This window comes from Narcine bancroftii, chromosome 5, assembly GCF_036971445.1.
Source record: "Narcine bancroftii isolate sNarBan1 chromosome 5, sNarBan1.hap1, whole genome shotgun sequence".
NCBI lineage: Eukaryota > Metazoa > Chordata > Chondrichthyes > Torpediniformes > Narcinidae > Narcine > Narcine bancroftii.
The window spans coordinates 141,652,170-141,664,680 of NC_091473.1; the positions used below are offsets into that span (position 1 = coordinate 141,652,170).

Below are 12,511 nucleotides of genomic sequence, written 5' to 3' on the forward strand. Positions count from 1 at the left end.
CTATTATTATTCACAGCTACAAAGAGGCGTAACTGCAATGTGCCTGAGTAGGATTTGGTCTTTGGAGTGAATAAAATCCTTTGGTTCCAGTGGCTTTTTGTCTTCTCTCATTTTTTTCATTGCCTTCTCCAATATATTTTCTCTTGTCGTATATCTCAGGAATTTTACTAGAATGGATCTTGGTTTTTGTTGTGGCTGTGGTTTTGGGGCTAATGTTCTGTGTGCTCTTTCTATTTCCATTCCTTCCTGTATTTCTGGCCTTCCTAGGACCCAGTGGATCTATTCATTTATAAATTCTTTCATATCTTTGCCTTCTTCATCTTCCTTAAGGCCCACTATCTTCATATTGTTTTTCCTATTACAGTTTTCCATTATATCCATCTTCTGAGCTAACAACTCCTATGTTTCTTTAACCTTTTTATCAGTTTCTTATAATTTTCTTTTTTAAGTCATCTACTTCCATTTCTACAGCTGTTTCTCGTTCTTTCACCTTGTCTACTATTTTTCCTATTTCTGTCATGACCAGCTCTAATCTACTCACTTTTTCTTCTGTACCTTTTATTTTTCTTTTTATTTCATTAAATTCTCATGTCTGCCATTCTTTTACTGCTTCCATATATTCTTGGTGCCTGCCACATTGACCACCGCCAGTGGGCTGATAACGCCTCAAACCGTGCATCTTGGCGCCTCACAGTTTGGCGGGGAGCAACCTCCCTTGAAGAAGACCGCAGAGCCCACCTCACTGACAAAAGGCAAATGAGGAAAAACCCAACACCCAACCCCAACCAACCAATTTTCCCCTGCAACCGCTGCAACCGTGTCTGCCTGTCCCGCATCGGACTTGTCAGCCACAAACGAGCCTGCAGCTGACGTGGACTTTTTACCCCCTCCATAAATCTTCGTCCGCGAAGCCAAGCCAAAGAAAGAAGATATTCTTGAACTTTTTTAAAATCCATGTACAGTCCATTCCCTTTCTCTTCTATTTCTCTGTGCAGAGATTGCTGTTCTCCTTCTTCTGTGTTTGCTCTAGGGTTTGTGTCTTCTTCTGTTCCTTGTGATGTTCTCCTTTCGTGTCTGCTCTAGGGTTTGTGTCTTCTTCTCTTCCTTGTGATGTTCTCCTTCTTCTGTGTCTGCTCTAGGGTTTGTATCTTCTTCTGTTCCTTGTGATGTTCTTCTTCTTCTGTGTCTGCTCTAGGGTTTGTGTCTTCTCTTCCTTGTGATGTTCTTCTGTGTCTGCTCTAGGGTTTGTGTCTTCTTCCCTTCCTTGTGATGTTCTCCTTCTGTGTCTGCTCTAGGGTTTGTGTCTTCTTCTTCTGTTCCTTGTGATGTTCTCCTTCTTCCGTGTCTGCTCTAGGGTTTGTGTCTTCTTCTCTTCCTTGTGATGTTCTCCTTCTTCTGTGTCTGCTCTAGGGTTTGTGTCTTCTTTTCTTCCTTGTGATGTTCTCCTTCTTCTGTGTCTGCTCTAGGGTTTGTGTCTTCTTCTCTTCCTTGTGATGTTCTCCTTCTGTGTCTGCTCTAGGGTTTGTGTCTTCTTCTTCTGTTCCTTGTGATGTTCTCCTTCTTCCGTGTCTGCTCTAGGGTTTGTGTCTTCTTCTTCTCTTCCTTGTGATGTTCTCCTTCTTCTGTGTCTGCTCTAGGGTTTGTATCTTCTTCTTCTGTTCCTTGTGATGTTCTCCTTCTTCTTCTGTGTCTGCTCTAGGGTTTGTGTCTTCTTCTTCTGTTCCTTGTGATGTTCTCCTTCTTCCGTGTCTGCTCTAGGGTTTGTGTCTTCTTCTTCTCTTCCTTGTGATGTTCTCCTTCTTCTGTGTCTGCTCTAGGATTTGTATCTTCTTCTGTTCCTTGTGATGTTCTCCTTCTTCTTCTGTGTCTGCTCTAGGGTTTGTGTCTTCTTCTCTTCCTTGTGATGTTCTCCTTCTTCTGTGTCTGCTCTAGGGTTTGTGTCTTCTTCTTCTGTTCCTTGTGATGTTCTCCTTCTTCTGTGTCTGCTCTAGGGTTTGTGTCTTCTTCTTCTCTTCCTTGTGATGTTCTCCTTCTTCTGTGTCTGCTCTAGGGTTTGTATCTTCTTCTTCTGTTCCTTGTGATGTTCTCCTTCTTCTTCTGTGTCTGCTCTAGGGTTTGTGTCTTCTTCTCTTCCTTGTGATGTTCTCCTTCTGTGTCTGCTCTAGGGTTTGTGTCTTCTTCTCTTCCTTGTGATGTTCTCCTTCTTCTGTGTCTGCTCTAGGGTTTGTGTCTTCTTCTCTTGTGATGTTCTCCTTCTTCTGTGTCTGCTCTAGGGTTTGTGTCTTCTTCTCTTCCTTGTGATGTTCTCCTTCTTCTGTGTCTGCTCTAGGGTTTGTGTCTTCTTCTTCTCTTCCTTGTGATGTTCTCCTTCTTCTGTGTCTGCTCTGGGGTTTGTGTCTTCTCTTGTGATGTTCTCCTTCTTCTGTGTCTGCTCTAGGGTTTGTGTCTTCTTCTCCTCCTTGTGATGTTCTCCTATGTCTGCTCTAGGGTTTGTGTCTTCTTCTTCTCTTCCTTGTGATGTTCTCCTTCTTCTGTGTCTGCTCTGGGGTTTGTGTCTTCTTCTCTTGTGATGTTCTCCTTCTTCTGTCTCTGCTCTGGGGTTTGTGTCTTCTTCTCTTGTGATGTTCTCCTTTGTCTACTCTAGGGTTTGTGTCTTCTTCTCTTGTGATGTTCTCCTTTGTCTACTCTAGGGTTTGTGTCTTCTTCTCTTGTGATGTTCTTCTTCTTCTGTGTCTGCTCTAGGGTTTGTGTCTTCTTCTCTTCCTTGTGATGTTCTCCTTCTTCTGTGTCTACTCTAGGGTTTGTGTCTTCTCTTCCTTGTGATGTTCTCCTTCTTCTGTGTCTGCTCTAGGGTTTGTGTCTTCTCCTCCTTGTGATGTTCTTCTGTGTCTGCTCTAGGGTTTGTGTCTTCTTCTCTTCCTTGTGATGTTCTCCTTCTTCTGTGTCTGCTCTAGGGTTTGTGTCTTCTTCTCCTCTTCCTTGCATCTGTGTCTCTTCTGACTTTCTTGTTGGGATGCTTGTCTCAGTTTGTTGGGTATTTTTTTAATGGTGTCTTGATGTTGGTCCTCTTCCTCTGGGCTGGTCATCTGTGGTGTCTCTGATTTCCTTTTTTGGAGTGAATAAAATCCAAGGAGAAAGATTGGTCAAACCCAAAAGGTTGGTTAGTATCTTTGTTGTCTAAAGGACCCTGTTGACCTGCTGCGTTTCTCCAGCGGGGTGTCTTTACTTCAATCACGATGTCTGCAGCCTTTGGTGCTTTATTCCTTTTCCACTTCCCTTGCTCAAGGGCTGCGTCAAGCCCGAAACTTTGCCAGACAAAGGGCCCTGCCCGACCTGCTGAGTTCCTCCAGCGTTTTGACTTCAATCCAGGTGTGGGTGCGCGCGCAGATTTGCCTGTTCCTCCCCCCCCCCCCCCCCCCCGGACTTACCTTGGAACCCACCCCGCGCGGCTCAGCCCCTCCCCCAGCACCACCCCGCGCGGCTCAGCCCCTCCCCCAGCACCACCCCGCGCGGCTCAGCCCCTCCCCCAGCACCACCCCGCGCGGCTCAGCCCCTCCCCCAGCACCACCCCGCGCTGCTCAGCCCCTCCCCCAGCACCACCCCGCGCGGCTCAGCCCCTCCCCCCACCACCACCCTGGGGCGGGCACGAGCTCCCGCCTGCTCCAGCCCGGGTCCAGCCGAAGTCCTCCAGCATCCCGGCTTCCACCGCGGATGGAACTGAGGCGCCCGCCCGGAGGGGAGGAGACGGCTGACGGGAGCCTTCCAGCGCGTTCACACCCACCCACACCCTCGGACTGAGGCGAGGGAGGGAGCGGGAGAGGGAGCTCGGCCGACAGGTTCCCCCTTTTCGGATTTGGTGGCGGTAACAGGGCAGCCGGAGCCATGCACTGGGGCACCGAACTTTGGGTGTGTGAGTTGAGGTCCTGATTTTCGGGGTCGTGTTTGGGGGGGGGGGGGGGGGGGGATTTTCTACCTCTTCCAGCAGGGCCGGTGGCGTTACGTGCGTGTGTGTGTGTGTGTGTGTGTGTGTGTGTGTGGGGTGGGGGGGAAAGACGTTGGCAGGGCAGCGCTTTGTTTTTGGACTGGCTTTGCCCCCCCTCCCCCTTCCCCCCCCTCCTCCCTCCCCCCCTCCCCTTCCCCCCCTCCCCCTTCCCCTTCCCCCTCCCTCTCTCTCCTTCCCCTCCTCCCCTCTCCCCCCCTCCACTTGGTGTCGGGGTCCCTGGCGTCGATCCTTTTGGCTTTCCAAAGGTGTGGGGTGCCCGTTTAGGGAGGGAGGGAGGTGCCCGAGACAGGTACCGCGTCGTTTCTCCCCTGTCCCGCCCGGCTAAAGTTAAACTGTGTGTGTTTGCTCGAGCGGTGGAGGGGGGTGGGGGAGTTGGGGGGGGGGTTGCGCGCTGAAGTTGTGTCCGATGAGGGGGGGGGGCAGCCCTGCTGCATCGTGCCGGGGTGGACCGGCTCTGAACAAAGCGGTGGGTGGAAATGGGCGGTGGGTGGGGAGAGTTGAGACCCCCCCCCCCCCGGGTCCACCGCGACCATTTCAACTATTGTTCATTTCCCCCCCGCCCGCTGTCAGAGACTATCTATCTGAACGCGGCGGGGGGGTCGGGGGGGGGGGGTCGGTGCTCATTGCCACTCCTGCCCGGCGCACCTTTTACTTTGGTTGTTGATGATGTCCGACACGATTTAAAAAAAAATAGCTTTACAACGTCCAAAGCTTGTTCGATTCGATTTGTTTGGAGTAAATAAGGGTGGAGATGGTGGGAGGGGGGAGGGGGGGGGGGGGGACGGGACCGCCGTTCTTCCGGATTTCTGGCTTTGTCTTCTCGGTGATGTAGCTGCCGACAAGTCCGCCTGGGGAATAAATAGAATTGCTCGAAGTACTTGAGTCAATCGGTTGAGAGGAGGACAAAGAGTGGTGCTTGGACAAAAAGGAACCTTTCAGTTTTCTTCAAGCAGACCCCACGATAGAAGAAGCCTTGTAATTCCAGCCATATTTTCCTTTATTCACTCATCGAAGTTAACCTCGGAAAGGATACAAAGCATAAATAATAATTTAAAATAAAAGTTATCTGCTTCCTGCCAGGTGTCAGTCGAGAAGTTTCCTTTATGTGGCATCGTGCTGTTTCGATCGTGAAACCAGTCTTGGTTCTTTTGATAGACTCGCGAAATCTCTTCTCAAATGTGGCGAATTTTGGGCATGAAAGAGTGGTCTCCTATTAGATGGGCTTTACCAGATGACCCGCGAGACTCTTTGAGTAGAGCGCATTATGGAGTTCTTGAGAACGTGTATATCATTTTATTGTGTCATTTTGGGACCAGATTGATGGGAGATAAGAGTGCCAGTTGATTCCACAATCGTTGTTCCTGTGATTTGTCTTCATATTCCTCACAATTTAATCTATGGTAACTCCTGGAGCAATCTTGTATGTCTCATTCTTGTTGGGCTAAAGAGAAAGATGAACCAACCATACCTTGCTACCCAGAGAACATTGCTGGATACTAATGGAGTGAATCAGGCAAGAACATTGGTCAGGTGGGCAAACATTTGAAAAAGTGATCAGAGCTCTCTCTTTAACTTAGTGCTGTAGAAAGACAGGGATAGACAATATGTGAAAACATTTAATTGGGGAAAGGAAAAATGATACCATTAAGCAGAAGTTTGGGAGCAGAGCTTGGTTTTGGGGGGGGGGGGGGAGGGAAGGAATGTCTAATTTTTTACACATACAGCATGACAAGCCAGTGCTGGTGGTATGTTTTGAAGGGTGGAAGAAACTGGAACCCCCAGAAGAAACCCTCACAGACACAAATAGTACTTACAAACTCCTTACAGACAGTGCCAGATTTTGAACCCGAGTCATTGGCATTGCAATAGTGTGGTGTTAACCTGGCCACGCAAAATTATGCCAGTAGTAAGGCAGCTGTTCAGAAGATATTTGCATGGTGTTCTGCACAAGTCTATTCCATTGAGACAGAAAGGATGGTAAGTGAAAGAGCCATGGTGTGCAATGGATGTATAAAATCTAGTTAAAAGCTTATGAGAAATTGAAGAAGATAGGATCTGATGGATCTCTAGAGAATTACAACTTTGACAGGAAAGAACTCAAGAAAGGATTTGGAAGAGGAAGAAGGGACCATGGGAAAACCTTGGTGAGTAGGATTAAAGAATACCCCAAGGCATTCTACAAGTCTGTAAAGAAAGAGGATAGGAATATTACAAACTAACAAATCTTATTAGTACTAATAAAGGAACAGCAATGGAAAATTCACCAGACAATGGTAAATTCAAAATAATTGTTTTTATAAAAACTTTTAATAACATTTCTTAATTATCTCCAAACTCTATCTTAAATTCCACTACGCACAAATGTGTGTGTGTATTCAAACCATTACAGTTTAAGCTTGATTCTGGAAAAAGTCAATTTTAAAGTCCAATTTCAATCATCTTGAGGATCCTTTCTAAATCACAGTTCAGAGTAATTATGACACACTTATAAACATTACTTCTTCAGATCTCTTTTAACTTGCATCTCTTGATGAGTTGTCTTTCTGAGAGATATTCTTCACGCGTTTTCACAAGTTTGTTATAGTTGCAGAACTATGATCCTCACGATGTCTTAAACAGCATTGACAATCTTCTGGGCACAAATAAGACTGCCTCACTTTTATTAAAAGAGCAGTTGGAAGTGGTCTTTATTTATTTAAAGCCACTTATGTTTTGTATCTCCTATGATAAGGATGATACAATACAGAACAGCATCTCCTGCTCTTTCCAGAGATTACTGCCCCAATTCTGTCTTTCCAGGATGTTGGGTTTCTTCAATCTTCGATTCAAAATGCCCCTGTGTCTTCAGTATATAGTTCTCTGACCTCACGTGACATGATATCACCACAGTCTTAGTTTAATTTCTGAAAAACCTCTTGCCTTTCTTCAAAACACTCCATATCCATAACAACCTCTGACCTCTTTATGCAAGTGTCAAGTGGTTTCCAATTGCAGGAAGTCTGATGACCACAAACAAAAACCTGTTTTTATTTGAACAGATAGCCTCCTTCAACAGTTCTTCTTGAACACTTGAATACTTTAGTTTTTAATAAAACTACACTATTGTTCTTGAGTTTCAATTAAGATCACTTTAGTTCCATTATGGTTCTGTTTTCCAGATGTTACGACTCCAACTGAACTTTATCTTTCTTATTACAATGGTGTTTCTGCAAATGTGCTGTGACCTGTATGTATCCAGCTCCCTTGCTTGAAATATTTTAAATTCTATAACTTACTTTACTAATAAATATATATTTTATAATTAAAGATTTTAACTTTAAAAGTTAACACATCTGTTACTGGACCCATCAGAGTGGAAATGTGCATGGAGTTGGAGAGGTAGCTCCTTAATAATTCAGTAATCACCAGAGAAAGGACCATGGCAATTGCAAAGATGTCTTGGGGCAGACTGAGGTGCTAGAGCAGGTAGACATTAAAAAAGATGTGTTGGAGGTTTTGAGAAGCATGAAGTCACCAGATGAGATTTACCCAAGTAAATCTGTGGGAAACGAGGAAAGAGATTGGTGTGCCACTAGCGATGATCTTCACATCGTCACTGGGGACAGAATAAGTAATGTTGGATTGGAGGTTGCAAATGTGGTTCCCTTGTTCAAGGAGGGGAATAGAGATTGTAGAGTAGTGATTCTTACTTGAAGGCCTTGCTTTGTGGATATATAACCATATAACAATTACAGCACGGAAACAGGCCAATTTGGCCCTTCTAGTCCGCACTGATCCAAATACCCTCCTCTAATCCCACTTACCAGCACTCTGCCCATATCCCTCCATCCCCCTCCCATCCATATACTTATCCAACTCTTTCTTAAATGACAAAATTGACCCTGCCTCCACCACCTTTCCCGGAAGCCCATTCCACACAGTTACCTGTGAGTAAAGAAGTTCCCCCTCATGTTACTCCTAAACCTTTGCCCATCAGTTCTCAACCCATGACTTCTCCTACTCTCAATGAGAAAAGCTTTTCCACATCAACTCTATCTATCCCTCTCATTATCTTAAACACCTCGATCAGAATTGTCTTCCCCAGAGAAGGCAGAGGATGGTTGCAGATGGTTCATATTCAACATGGAGGTGTGTTCTGGGGCCCCTCCTCTTTGTGATTTTTTTTTATGACCAGGATGGGTGGGTTGGTATGTTTGTGGATGACTCAAAAGTGGGTCTTGGGATAGTCTGGAGGGTTGACACAGATTATTGAAGGGAGCTGGCCTGAGCAGTTTAACCAATAAAAGTGCGAGGTGGCTCATTTTGAAGGTTAAATTTGAAGGCAGAATACAGTTAATAGGAGGACTGAGTCCATAGGTCATCCAAAGCTGCTCGACAGGTTGATAATGTTAAGAATGCATATGGTGTGATGGCCTTCATGAATCATGGGATTAAGTTCAAGAGTTGTGAACATATAGCATGAGCAGCTATACAATACCTTTGTTAGAACCCATTTGGAATATTGTGTTCAGTTCTGGTCACCTCTTTACAGAAAAGATGTGGTTGCTGTAGAGAGTTTGCAGAGGAAATTTGCAAGGAAGTGGCCTGGATTGGAGAACATGAGGAAAGATTGAGTGAACTTGATCTTTTCTCCCTGGAGTGATTGAGAATCAGGAGTGACATGATAGAGGTGTACAAGATGATGATAGGTATTGATTGTGTGGATGGCTCTTTCCCAGGATTGAAATAGCTAAAACCAGGGGAGATGTTTTAAGGTGCATGGGAGTATGTGCAAGGGGCAAGCACTTCAGAGTTGTGGGTGCATGGAATGCATTGGGGGCAACGGTGGTGGAGGCAGGTTCAAGGGGATCTTTGAAGAGAATATTAGATAGTTACACAGAACTGAGAAAAATGGAGGGTTTTACAGCAAGGAAATTCTACACGCTTGGTAGGTTATTAGATCGGCACAACACTGTGGGCTGAAGGGCCTGCACTGTCCTGTAGATTTCTGTGCTCTAATTAATGCAATTTGCTTTGCATCTGAGGCATATGATTTTCAGAAGGTTGCTGAACCTTGCTATGTAAGGCTAACTGGATGTGGTTTTGGAAATTAAGCCTACAATCAGGGATAACTTAACTAACAATTTAAATTGTGTTTATATTCATTCGTTAACTAATTAATTAAATAATTGTCAGGATTTTTTTTCTCTGATTTTTAAAAGTAATTGTATCTAAATATTTTCCTGTAAGTTGATATGCAATGTGCAGTAGACACAAAGGAAAGGGTTGGGCAGTTAAATACTTAATTATTAACAACCCAACTATAAAAATTATGCCGAGTAGTGTTGGGTTTTGAGTTGGATATTTATGACTGCTTTTTTTTTGTGGAGTGATAGGGTCATTCAGGATGTAAACAGATCCTTTGGCCCAACTTGCCCATGCAATCTCCCTTCTACCTGCTGACATTTGGCCCATATCTTGCTAAACCTATCCTATTTTCTCTTAAATGTTGTGATAGTTCCTGCCTCAACTACCTCTTCCAGAAACTCATTCCATAAACTCACCACCCTTTTTGTAAAAAAAAAATACCCTTCAGGTTCCCGTTAAATCTCTTCTCTTCCTCCCTCACTAAACCTCTGTTGTCTGGTTACCAATTTCCCATACTCTGGGCAAATCACTCTCTGCATTCACCCAATCTATTCCCCTCATGATTTTGTATGCCTCCATGCATTCACCCCTTATTCTCCTGTGCTCCGTAAGCTGGTCAACCTCTCCTTGTAGATCAGGCCGTCAATCCTGGTAACATCCTCATAAATCTGTGTACCATCTCCAGCTTGACATCTTTCCTGCAGCACAGTATACAAAACTGAAGACAATCATCCAAATGGATCCTCCCCAGCAACTACAACTTGACTTTCCAACTGTTGTTTTCAATACGCTGATTGAAAGCCAATGTGCCAAAAGCCTTCTTGACCATCCTGTCTCCACTTTCAAATTGCTGGTACTTGTGTGAGAATTCCATCTTGAAGTGAGGGAATGCAACCTCCAATGAATATAATAAAGGATAACAAGATGATTAGTATTTTCTTTGGCTTGGCTTCGCGGACGAAGATTTATGGAGGGGTATGTCCACGTCTGCTGCAGGCTCGTTGGTGACTGACAAGTCCGATACGGGACAGGCAGGCACGTTTGCAGCGGTTGCAAGGGAAAATTGGTGGGTTGGGGTTGGGTGTTGGGTTTTTTCTCCTTTGTCTTTTGTCAGTGAGGTGGGCTCTGTGGTCTTCTTCAAAGGAGGTTGTTGCCCGCCGAACTGTGAGGCGCCAAGATGCACGGTTAGAGGCGAGATCAGCCCACTGGCGGTGGTCAATGTGGCAGGCACCAAGAGATTTCTTTAAGCAGCCTTTGTACCTCTTCTTTGGTGTACCTCTGTCTCGGTGGCCAGTGGAGAGCTCGCTATATAACACGATCTTGGGAAGGCGATGGTCCTCCATTCTGGAGACGTGACCTACCCAGCGCAGTTGGGTCTTCAGCAGCATGGATTCGATGCTTGCAGACTCTGCCAGCTCGAGTACTTTGATATTGGTGATGAAGTCATTCCAATGAATGTTGAGGATGGAACGGAGACAGCGCTGATGGAAGTGTTCTAGGAACCGTAGGTGATGCCAGTAGAGGACCCATGATTCGGAGCCGAACAGGAGCGTGGGTATGACAAGTTTGTCATAAAATACCTAGTATAATAAGAAATATTCTTCTGTGAATAGACGATCATGTTATCTCCAACATTCATACAGCCATATAAATAGCACAATTTACAGACAACAGGATTGCAATAAAAAGGAAGATCAACTGGCACCAAGCAAGGGCAGTATGATAGCACTGTTATGGGGTTCATTCAGGAGCCTGATAGCTGCAAAGAAGAAACTCCATTTAAACCTGATAATCTATTGTTTCGCTAGCCTTCTCCCTGATGGGAGGAGGGAGGTAAGAGCATGTCTAGGGTGTGATGGGACCATCAGTCTGTTGGCAGCCTTCTGAGGCAACAGGGGATGTAGCTGGAGATCAAGGAGGGAGAGAAGTTTGTGTTGCTTTGAGCTGCATTCACTACTTTCTGTAAATTCTGATCTTGAGCAAAGCAGCTCCCATACCATGCTCTGATGCATCCAGCAAGTAGGCTTTCAGTGATACCCCTGTAGAAGTTGTTGAAGGTCAGGAGGACATGCTGAGCTTTCTTGGTTTTCAAAGAAAGTAGAAGCTTTAGTGGGCTGAGTAGTTGCTGCCCAGGATGGGCTGAATTGCTGTGGTGTATTCACTCAAGAAGATGGCCTTCTGAAGTCCTGGGGCAGACACACGCGATCAGGATGCTTTGTGGACGTGTCGTAACATCACTTTCGGTTTCGGGCTTCCAAACCGAAAGTGACATAAAAGAAGGCGGATCACGTGATTAAAGGCATTCTACCAAGTACTGTGAGTAGTGATCATTTATTTGATGGTGCTACTGTGGCAGACGCTACATTGGTGACCCCGACAGGTTCCAACAACATTGGAACCTTTTCAACAACTTGTGAGCCACACAGGATGATGCATCAGCTGCTGCTATGGCTACTATTAATGCTGTGGGGGTTCATCTCCCACCCTTTCAGCTAGTTGAAGCTCAGTTTAACCTGAGGGGCATTGTCTGAAGATACCAAATTCTAGCATGTGGTTAGCGCCTTGGATATGGCTGCGAAGGTGACCCAGTATCTTGACAACTTGCCAGCGGTCCAGAAATGTATGCGGTTCTGTTGAATTTTACTGGACACGCTGGAGCTCAGCAATCATGAAGTGGTATTTGGGTCCTGAATATGCAGGAACCTTATGATGGAAATGATTGTGTTTGCTAATGGCCACACTGACTTTTCTATTTGAATCACTGTTTCTATCCAAACTCCCAGTACATGTCTCCTCTGCCATCGTTGGAATGGACTTCATTGACCCATACACAGTTGCCCAGGAGGCTGATAGGCTGATACCGTGGTCACATGCAGCTGATATATATGGCAGGTGCTGTTCCAGAACTGTGTGCACCTCCGGTGGTGGCAGCGCAACCAAAGGGGACTGATCGTCCTAATAAAAGAAGAGACTGGTGTTTCTATCACCGTGGCTGGGGAAGAAATGTCCGAAGGTGTGTCCCTCCACGTACTTACCCGACCAATCGGCTGGAAGACCTGACGGGAAACGACATGGCTGGCCATTGATAGTGGTCTTGGCGGCTGATGCTCAAACGGGCATTCTGTACTCGTGCAACTGCTGTGATCAGAGAGAATTTCTGATTGACACAGGCGCAGAGCTCAGCCTGGTGCTGCCCTCATTCTTTGAGAAAATGCACAGGTCCAAGGAGACTCTGTTGCAGACGACCAACGGAACGTCCATCAGCACTTTCGGCATGCACCAGGTTACCATCCATGTGGAAGGCGTGATTTTTTGTTGGATCTGTGTGATCACTACAGTGGGTCAGGCCTTCCTTGGAGCAGACTTCCTCAGAGTACACGA

The 12,511-nt window shown here is 45.7% G+C and overlaps 1 protein-coding gene across 3 annotated transcripts in view; it reads left to right on the top strand.

Annotated features, from left to right (window-relative positions):
- The first annotated feature begins 3,599 nt into the window (after positions 1 to 3,599).
- Positions 3,600 to 12,511, top strand: part of fnbp1l (formin binding protein 1-like) — a 259,561-nt gene continuing 250,649 nt past the window's right edge. For 2 of the 3 annotated variants that reach the window (XM_069939287.1, XM_069939286.1), the window contains exon 1: positions 3,600 to 3,906. In XM_069939287.1, coding sequence (XP_069795388.1) covers positions 3,883 to 3,906 — 24 coding nt within the window. In that variant the 5' untranslated portion in view covers positions 3,600 to 3,882. The remainder of the gene's footprint in view (positions 3,907 to 12,511) is intronic. The other variant, XM_069939288.1, reaches the window with a different exon arrangement.